The 16,584-nt window shown below is 41.6% G+C and overlaps 1 protein-coding gene across 1 annotated transcript in view; it reads right to left on the bottom strand.

Annotated features, from left to right (window-relative positions):
• Nucleotides 1–16,584, bottom strand: part of LOC149149241 (alpha-glucan phosphorylase, H isozyme-like) — a 282,919-nt gene that overhangs the window by 148,884 nt on the left and 117,451 nt on the right. Inside the window, exon 8 of the mRNA XM_089443518.1 lies at nt 12,310–12,402. Within this exon, the coding sequence (XP_089299644.1) occupies nt 12,310–12,402 (93 nt within the window). The remainder of the gene's footprint in view (nt 1–12,309; nt 12,403–16,584) is intronic.

The raw sequence follows: 16,584 nt of genomic DNA, 5'->3' as shown, positions 1-16,584 counted from the left end.
TGCTTGACAGGAATCGTGTCAAGAACTTCGCCTTAAAGGTAATAGTTGTCCCAGTCGACCCCAGTGATAATGATAGGTACAAGGAGGCGATGGCGAGGGCCAAGTGCATTATCCTTGACGGGGTCAAGGATCATGTGGTACCACATATAGCTGAGAAGGAAACGGCATTTGAGATGTGGGAGGCTCTCAAGAAGCTGTACCAGCATACTTCTCGGCAGAGAAAAATGCCGCTCGAAAATCTGATGAGGTCGTATCAGATGAAGAAGGGACAGTCGATAGACACCTTCCTCGGAGGACTGAATGAGATCCGAGATCAGTTGACTGCTATAGGGGCGACACCGGATCAGGAGCTTATGGTGAGGACAGCCCTAAATGTTGTCTCAGGGGACTGGGAAGTATTTGTCCAGAATATACTGGGCAGAGGGACACTTCCACCTTGGGACGAGATGTGGGCAGCTCTTCGCCAGGAAGAGATCAGACAGCACTCGAAGACAGGTAACAGTAGCAAGGGGATCAAAGTCAAGCAGGAGGAGTAAGATGTGGCCCTAGCATCTGAGGGGAAGTAGGAAAAGTCGAAGAAGAAAGATCTCTCCAAGATTAAGTGCTTCCACTATAAGGAGTTGGGTCATTATGCGACCCAGTGTCCAAGGAAGAAGAGTAAGGGAGAGTCTTCCGAGACTAAGGCAGCGCCAGCAAGGGCAGAGAAGGAAGTGTTGACAGACGATGATTGTGCCATAAGTGCACACGCACCACTTGAGCGAAAGTGGGGAGACATCGAGTTGTAGTCAAGAGGACTACAAGCGATGAGGGGCAGGATCCTCGAGGTACCCAACCTCTTGGATTAGACCTTGCTATGGGAGCCCCAACGAGGAGTAACAGGACTGGATGGGAGGGTAGAGACGGATGCGGATGGAGTAGCAGAGAGAGCTATAGCAATGTTGCACGAAGCGGGGACGCGGAAGCGTCATTTTCCAAAAATCTAGGAAGCAAAGCGTCTGCTATATATATATATATATATATATATATATATATTTGCATTTATACTCAAAACAAACATCCCAAATACCAAATTAGTTGTAGAAGACATGAAAACATGCATATTTTTGCATAAATCAAGATAGATATAACATCCATTGTACATTAATGATTAATTATTCGAGCATCAACCATTTAGATGCATCAACCATCTAGAATCTAGATTCTTCTCCTCTTGTCTAGCCTTTGCCTCTACCTCGATTGTCTAGGGATATTAGTCAACATTGCCCAATTTTGATCAAACTACCTAATTCAAGACTTAAAATATGGTAGAAAAAGCTTAACATGCTTGATTGATGATTTTGACATGATTGAAAGGTAATTTTTTGCTAAGGGCGTGCCGCGTGACAAAGGAGTTCAACAATTAACACCACCAACACTAGGGTACATATAGGGCTTGGTGCTCTTGATTAAATGCTAATCGCATACCTTCATACTTGATATAATCTAATGAAATGCCACAATCCCATTGATCCTGAATTCCTGAAAACTGTTAAGTCTATTGAATTTTGAATAGGATATGAAATTCTATTTTCTCCATATGAAGTCCAATGTGGCTGGAACCACTCTCAAACATCCTGAGTCATTTCATGGCAATGTTAAAAATTTAAGTAAAAGGATGAAAATGAAAAATAAAGGAGAATGTCACTTTTACTTAAGAATTTAACATTACCATGAGGGAGCATCTGCTATATTTATATTTTTTTTTGCCTTCATTCATCACCCTAACCCAAGCTGGACCCACCCCCAACAAGCAAACTCACCTAAAATTAAAAAAAAAATTGAAAAAAAAAAAACGATTTTCTAAACTCTTTTCCGCAAGCGTACGCTTCCTCCTCTGAAGCGCCACACTTCCGACGCCCGAAGCGTCGTACGAAGCACACTTCCGAAAAGTCCAGGAAGCGGAAAAAAAAATCGGAAGCGCGCTTCCGGCAAAGCTTCCTAGGCGCTTCCGCACGGGACGCGCTTCCGGGCTTGGAACCAGGGGGGGCGCTTCGTGCAACATTGAGCTACAGTGCAGGAGTCCCAAGACAGCGCAAAGTTAGCAGGCTGCAGCAATGCGAGAGGCACAGGAGTGTTGCACCACTGCAGGAAGGAACAGAGAGGTGTGCAACGGTGCGAGATGCAGGGAGTTGTTGCAGCAGCGCAGAGGTCAGAGAGAGGGAGCACTTGTCAGCGGCAGAGGGAGCTTCATCATTAGTGGGTGTTTCTAACCCAACAGGGAGGTCAGTTGGGAGATCAGTTACTTACTTCTCAGTAACTGAGTTGCAATGCAGCAGTGGGTAGCACGATGCAGCATGATGAGAGGAGGTGCAATGCGGATGTAGTGCTGGGAGAAAGGACTAGCAACAGCATGGATGCAGATAAGGTTGTCATACAGATGCAGCAATGGCAATGGCAGAACCACGGGCAGCAGTACAAGATGCAGCAGTGCAGAGGATGTTGCACAAGAAGGCCTAGCATCAGCATAGATACCGATGCCGGATGATCAAAGTAATACTCATCGAGGAGTATTACGTGCACAGTGCTCGCTAAGTGTTGATTTGGGTTAGCATCGGATGTGCTCTAGCCACGAAAATTGGTGTAGAGACTAGGGCACATGAGATCTCCAATACCCAGAAAGGGCTTGGGTAGATTCTAAACAGATCAGGAGATATTAAAATAATTAATATTTTTAATGGAGTCCCTAAGTCTAAACTTAGGGAAAATAAAATATTAATGTGTATTAATATGAATTTAGAGTGGTCCAAAAGACATGGATCAAGCCAGATCTAATCTTAGCCATTGATTACGGACATAATCTCGTTCGTTGATATGTCAACAAGAAAAGTATAAGAGGAGGCTTGAGGGTCACTTGGAGAGAACACCAGAGTGATCAGTCATTCTATTCTCTAGAGCGGGGTTTGCTAAGAGATATAGAATCAGTGATCGGGAGAGCAGCTGAGGGACATTGAGTATAGAGAGACAGAGAGGGAGAGATAGTGTCGAGATAGCAGCAGAGCAGCGAGAGAGGGAGACATAGGAGCAGCCATTGCTCACGCAGGGCCACGCAGAGGCAGCTAAGTGTTGCGCAGAGCACCAGAGGAGCCAGTGTAGCTGACGCACAGGCTCAGGGAGCTGACGCAGGGCCTCCTGGGGCTGACGCAGGCCAAGATAGGCTGACGCAGTTCCAGCGCTGGACTAGGAGAGGTTGACGCAGTCCAGATTGGGCAGACGTTGGGGTTTCTGGGGCAGATTGGTGCTAAGCAGCTACTGGAAGGATTATCCGGGGTTTCAGCCAATAGATTTGTCAGAAACAGAGAGGTATTACTGCTAAGTAAATTCTCTGTTGGGTAGGCCAATTTCAGCACCCAGATTGTACTCTGATATTGCTTAACAAGAAAACCCTCAGATAGTTGCACTGATTTTCCCACATTGGGTTTTTTCAGGGACATTAGTCCAAAAATAATGGTGTCATGTGGTGTGTTTGTTCTTGTTTCTTTTAGTTGTTGATCTGTAATATGTTGAGCATGCACTAGTGTTTATTTTCATTATTTACTTTGTAAATAACTTGTTAAGGAAAAATAACAAGTAGGTAGGAATAAATCAAAAGAAGTGCATGAAGGGCTTCTAACTAAGTAAACTTAGAAACTTCAACATGGCAGATCCAACAACTGGATGAACAAACCCCACAGGTGACTGCGTTGTCCCCAATGTTGTGCAGCGATCGTTGTTCTCAGCTCTACGCTGGAACTGCGTCACCTCCTCTAGGAGTTGTGTCACCCCCTTGGGGAGCCTTCCTGGCTCAAAAATCAATCTGCTAAATTGATGCCCAATCTGCCTGACAGAAACCCCAGCGCTGCCTCTATGTGACTGCGTCAGCCCTCCAGCGTCTACGTCACCTTCTTGGAGTTGCGTTGTCTCTCTCTGGTGTTGTGCTACCTCTCTGTTATGTATTCTCAGCCTTGGACGAAAGTCTCGCTGCCGAACTGCGCCTCTCTACACTAGAAGCTTACTCCAAAATTCTCAGCAAACCACGCACCAAATTTTTGATCTAGCTCAAGTGTTGCTCTCCCTATGTATATTCTCCAACTGACCCCAAGCTTTCCTTTATACTTTTCCTGTGGAGGAATCAACAGCCTTGATCTAATCTCTAATCAACGGCTAAGATTAAATTAGACTTGATCCTCGTCACTTAGAGGCTTCTCACCCATATTTACATTGATTAACTTTAATTATTTTGATTTCCTAAGTTTTAACTTAGGCACCATCAAAAATAATTAATTATTTGAATAACATGCACTTCGTGTGGAATTTCTCCAAACGATTTCTGGGTCTTGGAGATCTCATGTGTTCTAGCCCCTCCACAAAATTTTGAAGCTAGAGCATATCTGATGCTACCCAAAAAATCAACAAAAAGAAGTCAGGAAACTCCAAGTATGAAAGTAACTTAGCTACTAGTCAATCTAAATACATTCTTATTTCAGCCTTTTCTGGTTATTCTCTGCCAGATTCATATAATAGCTAGCTAGTAGAGAGTGGGCCTTATAGACCTCTCCAAGTATAAGGAAGTCCTCTCAAATTTGGTTGAGAAGGAGACGAGTTTGAAGATTATTCTTGGAGACAAGTCCACTCATCCTATTAAGTGCTTTGGTTCTTCTAAATTTCATTTGGACTCTGGGGAATTTGTTTTGCTCCATGATGTGATGTATATGCCGAGGTTGAAGAAGAATTTAGTATATATTTCTTCCTTGGAAAACAAAGGAATGCGAGTAGCCTTCATCAATGGAAAAGTCCTCTCCTGGCCGAAGGAATCCCGAATGAGAAATGCTTTTACATTGGGATCTAGAGTTGGACGACTCTATAGAGTCAATGGAAAACCTCTTCTAGCAATGATCCACGACACTAATCATCAAAGTGAGCTATGGCACTGAAATAAAGATAAGTCAAGGGGACCATTCCCCTCTAGCAGGATCAAGACCAATGATAATCCCGAATAAAATGAAGTAGTTGTAATAGAATAGGTTTGGAAGGATGTTATGGCCGAAGAATCGATTATGAAGAATGATGTATGTGATGTTGTTTTGAGACCTCAAGGAAAATCTAATGCAACTTCAAAATGGCTATACAAGATGAATCATGAAGCGGATGGAAGCATTGAGAAGTACAAAGAAGAAGTATGTGGTGAGCAGCCACAAGGATTTGAAGTACAAGACAGGAAGACTCGCGTTTGCAAATTGACGAAAGAATTATGTGGTTTGAAGGAAGCTCCCCGAGCATGGTATGCCTGAATTGACAGATATTTGGTGAAGCTTGGATGTATAAGAAGCAGTGCCAATTTGAACCTCCACTTCAAACCAGTCCAAGGTATGAATTTGATTTGGATTTTATAAGTTGACGATCTATTCTTGATAGGTAATGAACCTCTGATGATTCAGCATAAGGAGTTGGCTTCTGAGTTCGAGATAAAAGATCTTGATCTGAGATACACTTCTAAAGGTATGAGTCTCCATGGATACACCAATGATGATTGGGCTGGAAATGTTAGTAACAGGAAGAGCACATTTAGGTGCTGCTTGGGATCTACAATGATATCATGGATAAGAAGGAAACATAAATCCGTTGCATTAACCATGACCAAGGCAAGATACATTGTTAGCTTGGAAGAGTTGTTTGAGCAGGTCCTAGATACGATAGTGATATATTGCAACAACAAAAGAGGAATCTGATTGGCATTGAATTCTGTATCCGAGCACACTGAGATCATTACATACTTGATATGGTGCAGAGAGGAGTTGTGAAACTCTATCATACTTCATCTAACGAGCAGATTGCAGACATGGAGCAACTTGGACAGATGGATGTGACCCTCCTGGGTAAGGGTCTCAACTGATCGAGGACACTAAGCTATGCTCTTCCCCCTTGTCTGAGCTCCCAGGGTGAGGAATTGAGCCTTAGAGCTCCTAAGGTTGAGGGACCTCTGGATTTGACAGAGTATACCCCAGTTGGCATCTGTCTTTCCCACCCATCTGGCCAATGGGTGTTGGCTGCTTGAGTTAGGCGCAATCCTTACCACTTATGGTAAGTGGCATCCCACTCAAGCTAGAGATGCAGGTGTTCTACCACTAACTCTTGAGGGTCAAGTTGGGAAGATCAGCAGATAATAGGATAGGCATAATCCTTACCATTTATGGTAAGTGGTATCTCTCCTATTATCGCCAGGCAATGGGATAAGCACAATCCTTACCTCATAAGGTAAGTGGCATCCCCCCTATTGTCTGTAGGATTCCCGGGTCATAGCATTGGCTCCTTGCTTGCAAAGATTCTCATGTCCTAGCATTGGCTCCTCGCTGGCAAAGATTCTCTGATCGTCACATTGGCTCCTCGATGGCAGATGATTCTCAGGTAGTAGCATTGGCTCCCAGATGGCAGATGATTCTCAGGTAGTACTGGCAGAGATTTCCAAGTAGCAACATTGGCTCCCCACTGGCAGTTATTCTAGGTGGTAGCAGTGACTCCCAGACGAATATAGAGGGTGGTAGTTGAAGCTCCCCTATGATTCTTCTTCTTTAGATTCGAGAATGATTCGGCAGATACAGTCAAGAAGAGATGAGACATGATTTGATGATTTCTGCTCTGTAATTTCAAGTTGGACTTCTAAGGCATATATATATATAGGTCTAGGTGTTGGCCTTAACTAGGGACAACCTCCATGAAGTTAAGTTTATAAGAAAACTGGGTAAGCCGACCTATAGCATGAACTAATTTAGTCCTAATGTGTTATAGTTGGCTTGATCTAAGCCTTAATATCATTATTATATTTGATGAGTTGACCTCTTGGAGGAGTTTCATTGGTTGTTTTGGATGTTGGGTTTGCTATGAGGCCTAGTTTGCCCACCCTTTCGAGGCCTACTTGCCCAGAATTTGAGGTCATCATTGAAGGATGACTTGGGCAATTCTTCTCACAACCTGTGAGGCAGCATATCATGGGAAGGGCTCTTTGTGTGGATTTGAGGGTTCGTTTATCCATTACTATGATAAAAGAGCTATTGAAGCCCTTGTGTCCTATTACCACACAATCTAGCAGGACCTAAGGAGGGAAACCCTATAGAACAAAGAGCTAGACTAAGTGATAACAATGGGACAATGGCCCATTGTCACCGCAGCCAGTGTCCCCTACTCTTTATAGACTTTCAACAATGGGAGGAGTCAGAGGTCGATAGATAATCACCTTTGATATTCTAGGGTTTATGGTGCAAGGTGATAAGAAAAAGTCTGTCAAAGAAAGCTCTATATGATGTTTCAACACTTCAAAAGGGTGTTCACTCTCTTTAAGAGACCTAGAGGAATTTTGCACAAGACCTAGGGTTTTATGAATAATCGTGGGAAGAAATGCTTCCAAGATGAACGCAGTGAGGAGAAAGGGATTTTTAAGATTTATTCCTATGAACACTAAGCTCATACAACCCTCAAAGAAGTCCCCAAATCAAAACAATGCAAGTTAGGGCTTCCCTTCTAGGGCACACCTAGGGCAAAGTTTTTATTGATGAAACCTCAAGAGATGACTACCAAATTTTGAGGTCTTGTAGACAAGACTCTAAACTTGGGGTAGATGCTCCCAGAATCCACCTTTCCACTTTCTAGAGAATTTCGCTCTATGCCCTAGCCTACCCATCCAAGAAGACGAGACTGAAATTTTGGAAGGAGAATTTATGGAGAAAAGAAGGTTTGATCACCAAATGGCTTGGGCCAGTGCCTTCTTCTTTGGGCTATGGAGTCCTAGATGCTTTAGATTTGCTAATTTTTCCTTCAAGGAGGTTAAAAGTTCAACAATTACCTACTATTAGGATATGGAGTTTCATGAAGAAAAATAACATTTCATCACTAAGAACATTCATTGCATGTTATACCATGAATAATATATGCAAGAAGCAACCAAATAGCTTCCAAAAATTTCTTCGACAAAATTAGGGCACAAAAGCATTTACTTTAGTTGCAGCAATTACATACAATAGACAATTTCAAAGAAAGATTTCATTAAAAAAAATGGACTTACAAGATAATCACGCAATATATCAATCCGTATTCAAGAAGTAGCTTCAAGACAAAACCAAAAATCAGCTCCAAACAGCTAAGTGCATCCAAGATACTCCAAAAGATCTAGAAAGAAGAACTGTGAATTTGCAAAGAAGGTTGAAATTTCCAAGTGTGATGATGATCTCTTACAAAAGAACTTGTGTTCTATTTATATGAGACTCACTAAGTCGAATTAGCCTAATTAGCCCCCAAAATATTAAAATAATGAGCAAGAAACAAGCCTTGGTCACAAGCCAACCAAGTAGCTTTCATAAATTATGAATTAGCCATCCATATGCTAGCTGAATTGATGACGTCATGCTGATGTAGGGCCGTTGGAGGGCCACATTGAGTCCTCTAGGTGCCAAGGTGTGAGAGAGGGCTCCATAAATCACAAATTAGGGGATGGCCCCTAATTCTCCATGCAAGTCATCATGTGGGGCCCCAAAGTGGTTTTGGGGCACAAATGTTGGTCTCATGGGTCTCTTGATGATAGATAAGCTTGTATAATGCTCCAAATGAGGGCTTTGATGATGGTGCTTTCCCTCCCATGTCTCAAGGGTGAGACAAACCTCCTTAGGGCCTTGGAGCAGCTGCCACTCCATAATGGTATGCCATGTGAGCACACTAATCCAAGTGCATAATCTCGTGAATAATGTGGGGAAATAAACAAATTGTTGAAGGTGCTGAGTGCCCATGGTGTGAAATGATTATCTGCACATGATGGGAGTCCGATGGTTCTCAACACATCCCCTATGGTGTCAATATAATCCTCTAGTGGACTTAGGCCCCACTTAAGTTTCCTAACCCATGATGAAACTACCTGCCAATCACATATAATGTCCAATGTGCCTCTTACCCTTCAGGTACAATAATTCATTAGTGCATATAAGTGAAACATAGTTTGTTTATCAAGGGCACAGTGAGACTTCATATGGGGTTTCCCTTCCAAACTTGGGGCTTTGAGCTCAAAGTAGTGTTACCTCCCTAGGTAGGAGTGATTAATAAACAACCCTATTAGGTGTTCCCAGCCCCTAAGGGGAAAGACAGATCCAACGCACATCCTTCAATTGATATGTGAATGATGATGAGATGGATGGGGACACAGGGGTCCCAAGGCCAAATGCCATGGGTACAAGCATGGCAATGATAAGGAATGTCCACGTATTAGGTACATAGATGTAGGAGGGAGCAATTGTGGATACATGACATACTCGACCTTTGTTTTTCCACCCTTCTTCATTTGTCTTTTTCCTTTTCTTGATTTTTCTTTGTATTACTGGTCGAGGCTCCAAGAAATGAGAGCATGTTGTGTATGATGTAAGCAGTCGCTACCCCCTTGATGTGGGGCAGTTCATTGCCCACCAGAGGTTGGCACATGCATGGATTTCTAAATAATGTAGGGGCCCTAGGAACCAGTGTGATGGCCATAATGAGGGGTATAGCTCATGCTTGCGTTTTGCCCATGTGCTATATTAATGTCCCAACCATCTTTTGCATTTTATAATATTCTTTTGTTTTGTTTCTTGGTTGTGGCCATGATATGGTTTTAACTTTCTTTTAGCTGCATCAACCTCCAGGACAACGTTTGTCCCAGACATGTGGACAAGGTGAGGGGGTGTGTCAGTGCCTTGTAGACCCAATGGTCATGTTGACCCAGAGAGGGAAGATGATGAAATAGGACTTGTAATATGCAAAGGGGAGTGAAAAATGTGAAACGCGAAAATAGGATTGTGCTACCAAAATTGGGGTTTCCCAAGTAGTGTCATTCCTGAAGCCATAGGCCAATAGGGGAGATCCCATGTGTAATGTCCCTTCCTAAATATTTTTCTAAGGAGGGAGAACCCAATTTTGTAAATTTTGTCATTTTTGGTCTAAAGGCATGTTTTGGAGAAAATACTTGGGAAAAGTGGGTCAAAAGCCTTTTAGTGGAATGTGAGGGGCACCTTCCCACAAAATAATACACACCACTTGGTAGAAAGTTCGAATTTCCTAAGGGAGGTCAAGTCATAGGAGGGACCCACATGAGACCAACGGCTAGCAAGTATAAAATAAGAGGGAATAAGCATAATTTGGGGCTTTTGACATTTTGATAATCAATCGTTACTCTAGTTGTTCAACTAAGTTACAAGCGTTGCTTAGCACAAGAGCTTCCCAAGGAGTGAAGCTCAACATTTCTTCGGTCGACCTTGAGTGCCACCCTAGGAAGGCTTTACCTTTGTTTGGAGGTTGGGAGAGAGGAATCACACAGGTACCACGCCATTCTAGTTCCACTGGGACGCGAAAGGAGAAGCCACGTAATCCTTGAGGGAGATTGGTACCGAAGCTAGAAATTACATTGTTGTTGGGGTGTTTCTTGGCCAAATTCCAGGTAAAGGAGGAGGATTTGCAGGAGAAGAGGGAGTCCCTCACGCAGTACAGATTTTTGGGCAGAGAGACTACATCATCATCTACAGGCCTACACAGTGACTTGTGGGTGTCAAGTGTGGGGAGTCTTGGGTGGAGGATTGAGGAGTTGGGTTGCTCAAATTTTGGTTGGAAGGTAATTATGGGGAGATTTCTAGCAATTTGGGAGCAGCAAACATCACTCTCGGCTATAGATGAAATTTTCTGGTTGTGGAGAAGGGCCAAGCTATTTGGGGCCGAATTTTGAGGGTCAAAACCAAAGCAAACCCTTTCTAGGTTTTTGGCAAGGATTTCAGCGCTAATTTTACAGAATTTTTTGGGCAGACCTTAGGGGTTGAATCAAGGTCTCAAGATAGCCAGCAATTTAGAAAAACTGGGTCAGCGCAGATTTCAGGAGGACAAATTTCTATAGCAGTTGGGCACTGATATATTGACCATCTGAGGCTTGTAGCTTTCCTTGTGCAAGCCTAGGTGCACTCCTATTTTCCTATTGTACTCGCGCAGTTCTATATAAGTAAAATTGCCCATTTTGGCGTTCAAGGAGAATTTTCTGTTTTACGAGTGTTTAGTGAAAAAAAATTGTGTTGAATTTTTGCATGTCTTTGGTTATCACTATAAGATTTCTATTAGGAACATTACACCATGAGACTAGGGTTAAGGATTTAACCCCCATTTAAGGTGAGGAACAAAACCCCGGTCAAAACCCTTCCTTCTTCCAGGTCACCCCATAATCCATGCCCAAGATGCCCAATGAAAAACAAGCATAAGCACCCAATTGCACAATGAAAAACATACCTTCCAAGTTGGATTGCCCACCTTCGAACATATGCTCTCGACAGATGGGCGACGGGACACATGAATGATTCAGGGAGCAGAGATAAAATGGCACAATATATCGGCTACATCGGTGGTTGTTAGGGGTTGCTAGTTGCTGGCTGAAAAGATGTCTAGGAGAGAAATTCTCCTATGGGGTCACCCACTTTTGGTGGGTAACATCTCCACATTGGAATCATTTGGAGGTTGAATATGGAGCTTGGGAAGCTCTTGTACCATCATTTGAAGGCTCTAGGGCCATGTACCCAATTTAGGGGGGCTAGTGGATGTAGGATTTGAATACTTATGAAAAAAGGTGAGCTACTTGGTGGACCTCAAGGCTAGCAGGCCCACAGAGTAGCCACACTTGTCTACTTTGGGAGAAATTTTTGGGGCTATCTGCTCAAATTTAGGGGCCAATGGATGACAGATCGGAAGACTTTGGGAGCAAGTCATGCAGAAGGGCCTTTGGAGGCTAGATGCTGCACCAGCACCCTTTTTTTCATCTTTTGAGCGCTTGAGCCCCTATTTGTACAAATGGAATTAGAAGCCCCAATTTGTGTTATTTTAGATTAATTAATTTGTAGAGAGGGCCTTTTGATTAATTAATTAATCAAAAGATAAGACTGCTATATTGTAACCAAATTCCTTATTTACAACCCTGGTGAGCTAACTAATAACTGGAATTCCATTTAGATAAGTAACCTATGATCTGTTAGGCTGAGTGAGACAACCAGTTCTAGAATGTTGTAAAAACTTGTATTTGACAAACATCTTCTATAAGTCTACATAAAACGACACATTAATGTAACATTTTCAAACACTGCAAAAATAGTTATAGATGACAGACTAAAGTCTAAGATGCAACTAAAGAAGCTCAGTTGACAATATTGCAAACATTAGAATGTAAGAGGTGGCAAAAACCAACCAGCTATTGACTATTTTTTAGAAGAACTTCAAGAAAAGATTGCACCTTGCAGGATAAAATTTTCAACATACTTGTAAAGAAGCACTGCATAGAAAAAACTGCTGCTTCAAGCGCAGAAGCTTTCCTTCTTCTGTGGCATCTCCCGGGTACAAAACAGCACAAATCTGCAAAATCTCATCATTAAACATTAGAACACCAGATAGGCAATAATGACATAAACATTTCAGTCATACATACTCAAAGTCAGTCTGATATTTTATATACAAAATGATTTTCCACTCAATTTGCTATGGTTCTAGATTTAAGCAAAGACTAATACCAATATATATTATCATTTCTAAGCTATAGCGAGATCTCTAAGGGGCCTGGTTGAAAATGAAAAGCATAAGGCCATAAGTGCATACAAGATAAGTTTGTGATGGAAGAACAGCAATGGGAGAAAGAACGTCATTTTTGCATGCCTTGATATGCGATATATGGTCATCTGGAAAATACTCGTCAAACTCGTATTATTATAAGACAATATTTAGAACAACTCATCAGTATATTTAAAGAGTAATATAGTGAGGTTGCGAAAAAAGAAAAAACTAACAAAAATTTGAAAAATTGAAACCAAGCAATGTACAATGATGGTGGATGCGACAATAATGTTGTGTCTAGTAACAAGTTCCAGAGAATAGGATTCATCATCAGAGAGGAATGATCACAATTGATCTTTCCACCCATCAAACAAAACTCAAATAAAATAGGATAGAGCAGAGCCAGAAAATGTGAAGGCTCATTGGTCATAATATAAGAATAAACGTGCAGAGCACAAATTTGAGGTCTGATAACCATCAATCCTCCAGGAAAACATGTTTTCCTACAACGTAAGGCCTGCTAGTCACGTATGGAAGAGATAGATGATATGATCAGAGATGGGGCAAGATGAAAAGAACTTCTCAAAACACTAGTGATCTAAGATGATACCATGAACTTGATCAAATAATAGAATATATTCTCTCTCTTAAGGAAAGTGAATGGAAGATGAGGTCCTTTAAATAGAGAGAAGACCTTCCTCATGAGTGCTGTGTGGAAGGTTACCAAGCTACATTCAAAGTGTTTGTTTAAGGTTTATAGTTCAACTCCATCTCGTCCCCTTATTGGAATGATCATCTCATGTCTACTAATACATTGAGGACATGCAATATATTGTACATAATGATGATTTTTTGGGATATAAATCAATTATATAAAGGTGAAAACTAGACATACCCTGTTTGTATCTCTATCCTAAGTGATGCTATAACCTGAGGTGTGAAGCAAATGCCACAGCCTATGTTGTAACTACCAGCATGCCTGTAAAGTGAACTACTTCACCTATGTTCACCATCAGCCTAGCTAACACCATAACCCACAAACCTTGTTGGTGTCACAACTAATCTAACAATATGTCTTGACTCTTTGCCTTGGTACAATGATTGTCATAACTTGAGAGCAGCCCCAATGTGACAACAACATTCACTTCAAGAGTCCTACAAGCCATGAAACACACAAAGTTCATCATTAAAATGAGAAAAGAAACTGTAGAGAATAAACTACAATGGTTGTCATAGTTGCACTAGCCATTACTTTCACAGTGAACCCAAGCAGTAACTATTACTATGTGCCAAGAGGTTCAAGTTTCAAATCCCTTCGACTTACCCGTGTCTACAAAAGGGGCATACGTAGGCACCTAGGGGTTATAGTGGTAGCAGTCGGAATCAACCTCATGTCACGCGAGTACAAAACCAGCCTAGTTGTTGACTCCTATAGACACAAAAAAAAAAAAAAAAACTTCTAGTCTTCCAACATTTTTCAATTCTTACAACACTTTACTAATGTTTTTGGACATGTTGCCGCTCTTTCAGCAGGGGTAAATATATACACATTTTCATTGTTGGGAGCACCATTGTAAGCCCAAAGAATTCAAGCCAAAGCCTTGTAGGTCATGTGGAGGCTGTGTAATATGGTATCCTAGGCCTTATTACCAACCAAAAGAGGGTGACCCCTAGGAGAAATATTTCCCCTATTCATCTCTGCCAACCGGCAGCCAGCAGTCCTGAGAGCCACAAAGTAGCTGATGTGATGTCCCATCCATATCTCTGCCACCTGCGTCAATCATATGTTTCCTCACCCACCTGGCAAGAGCACATGTTGGAAGCTGGGCCTCTTATAAAAAGGTACTTTATTCATTTTGCAATTGGGTGCTTATGCTTGCTTGTCTTTGGGCATTTTGACATGAATTATTGGGTAACTTGGAAGAAATAGGGGTGTTGGTCGTGATCTTGTCCTCACCTTAATGGGAGGTTAATTTTCAATCCTAGTCTAGTGGGACCTCCCTTAATGGCCCAACGGGTATAGGAGGGGCACTACTTTGGAAGCAATGATTGAGATAATATAGCCCCATCTCTCCCTATTCCATACTACTTTCCATCTTACATTACAAGCCCTTATTCCACCTCCCTTCTTCAGGTTCAACTGACCACTGGTTCATTGGGATTTGGCATCCACACATCCTCATACCTGGGTAGGGCCTAGAAATGTACCCTGGGAAGTTGATGTAGCTAAAAGAAACAAAAAGAGCATATGATGGCCACAAGAAAAAAGAAAACTCAAACTGCAAAATATGGTCGAGGCTTACAAATTAGCACGTGGGCAAAAAACAAGCATGAGATCTACCTCACTCATATGGCCATCACTTGATTACTAGGCGGGAAAACATATGGGCGAGGAAACATATGGTCGATGCAAGTGGCAGAGATAAAATAACACATCACATCAACTATAAGGTGGTTGTTAGGGGTTGTTGGATGTCAGTTGGAAAAAGATTATTAGGAGAAAAATTCTCCAAAGGGTACTCACTTTTGGTGGGTTACATCTGGCTCCAACTAGGACATGAACTCATCGTAGAGTACATGATCCATGTACTCGAATGAGGAGTCCATGAGAACTCCAACAATCTCCTAAGTTGCAAACCTGTATCCTGCACATCACAATACAACTATTGGGAACATGTGCATTGAGCGTACTTTTATCACCCATGTTTCTCATCAAATAATAAATCCATACAAAAAAGTAAATATATTTTAATTGCAATAATAATCTACAATGCAATCTAATCTAGCATGAGAACATAGTATGACGATAGTAGCTATGCAAAAGAAAACATGCAATGCATCCTACAATACCATGCATGTTATATTATCCAAGGGCAAACTATAGTCATATAACCAATGTAACCAATATATTATTAAATCAATAGCATTCTTCCTATCCTTACGATCAATCATGAATAGAACCAAGAAAAAGCATAACAATCATGTCAATATCACAAGGGTAGGAGCTAACTATAGTCATATAACCAGTGTAACCAATATATTAGTAAATCAATAGCATTCTTCCTATCCTTACAATTAATCATGAATAGAACCAAGAAAAAACATAAAAATCATGTGCGATATCACAAGGGTAAGAGGCGGGAAATTTAGATGACTTAGAGTTATGCATAGGGGTCATGGAAAAAAAGGGGGTAAATGAAATAGGCCCGCACCATTGGCTCATCCCTTCCACCCTAAATATGGAGAACTCAATGATCAAGCTTATAGTTTTACCTTAAAAGCCTCCTTCAATATGGGACCTTGCTTGATGCACTCATATTCATATTGAAAAGGGCAAGGAGAAGGAGATGGAGGATCATAACAACTAGATTGCTCAATGTAAGGGCCATGTTGAAAAGAGATCACCACACCATGCTTAACATTCTCAATACCTTTCCAATTGGTGATGAAAGCAAGAGGGTCCAAGGGTGAAAAGAGTAAGATGTGATATCATCATCATACTTCGGGAAGAACCACAGCGGGGAAGCTAACTTTTTCATTCAAATTATGGTGGTGAGTGTTGAATTTTGCAACTATGGTCGGTCTTCATAATGTATATTCGGCCCTTGATGTATTTATATTGATTTTTGTAAAGCATATTTTAAATGCTAGAGTCAAAAGAAAATTATATTTTGAGTAAAGTCCCATTTGGACTTTTAAAAGAGGAAAATTTGAATTTTGAAATTGAAACTTTTGGCTCCAAGTTTGTCAAATCAACCTTCCGTCCAAGTCAAGTCAGCCCAAACAAAGTCACACCCATTCGACCAAGGTAGAAAATTATATAAAGGCAGCTCAACCTCCTCCTTAAGGCACCGATTCACACTCTCTCAAGAACACAGTTTATGGGCATCCTAGCAAAGATCAAGAAGGACAAGGCTAAAAAGAAGGATGAATTGGATCTCTTTCCCTCTCAAGCTCGCACATGTGGATAGACTCTCTCTCTTTATA

This window comes from Pinus tabuliformis, chromosome 9 (assembly GCF_031772625.1).
Source record: "Pinus tabuliformis cultivar Carrire ecotype Pingquan chromosome 9, CPIR1, whole genome shotgun sequence".
In the NCBI taxonomy this organism is placed as follows: domain Eukaryota; kingdom Viridiplantae; phylum Streptophyta; class Pinopsida; order Pinales; family Pinaceae; genus Pinus; species Pinus tabuliformis.
This window is presented reverse-complemented; position numbering and strand designations above follow the sequence as displayed.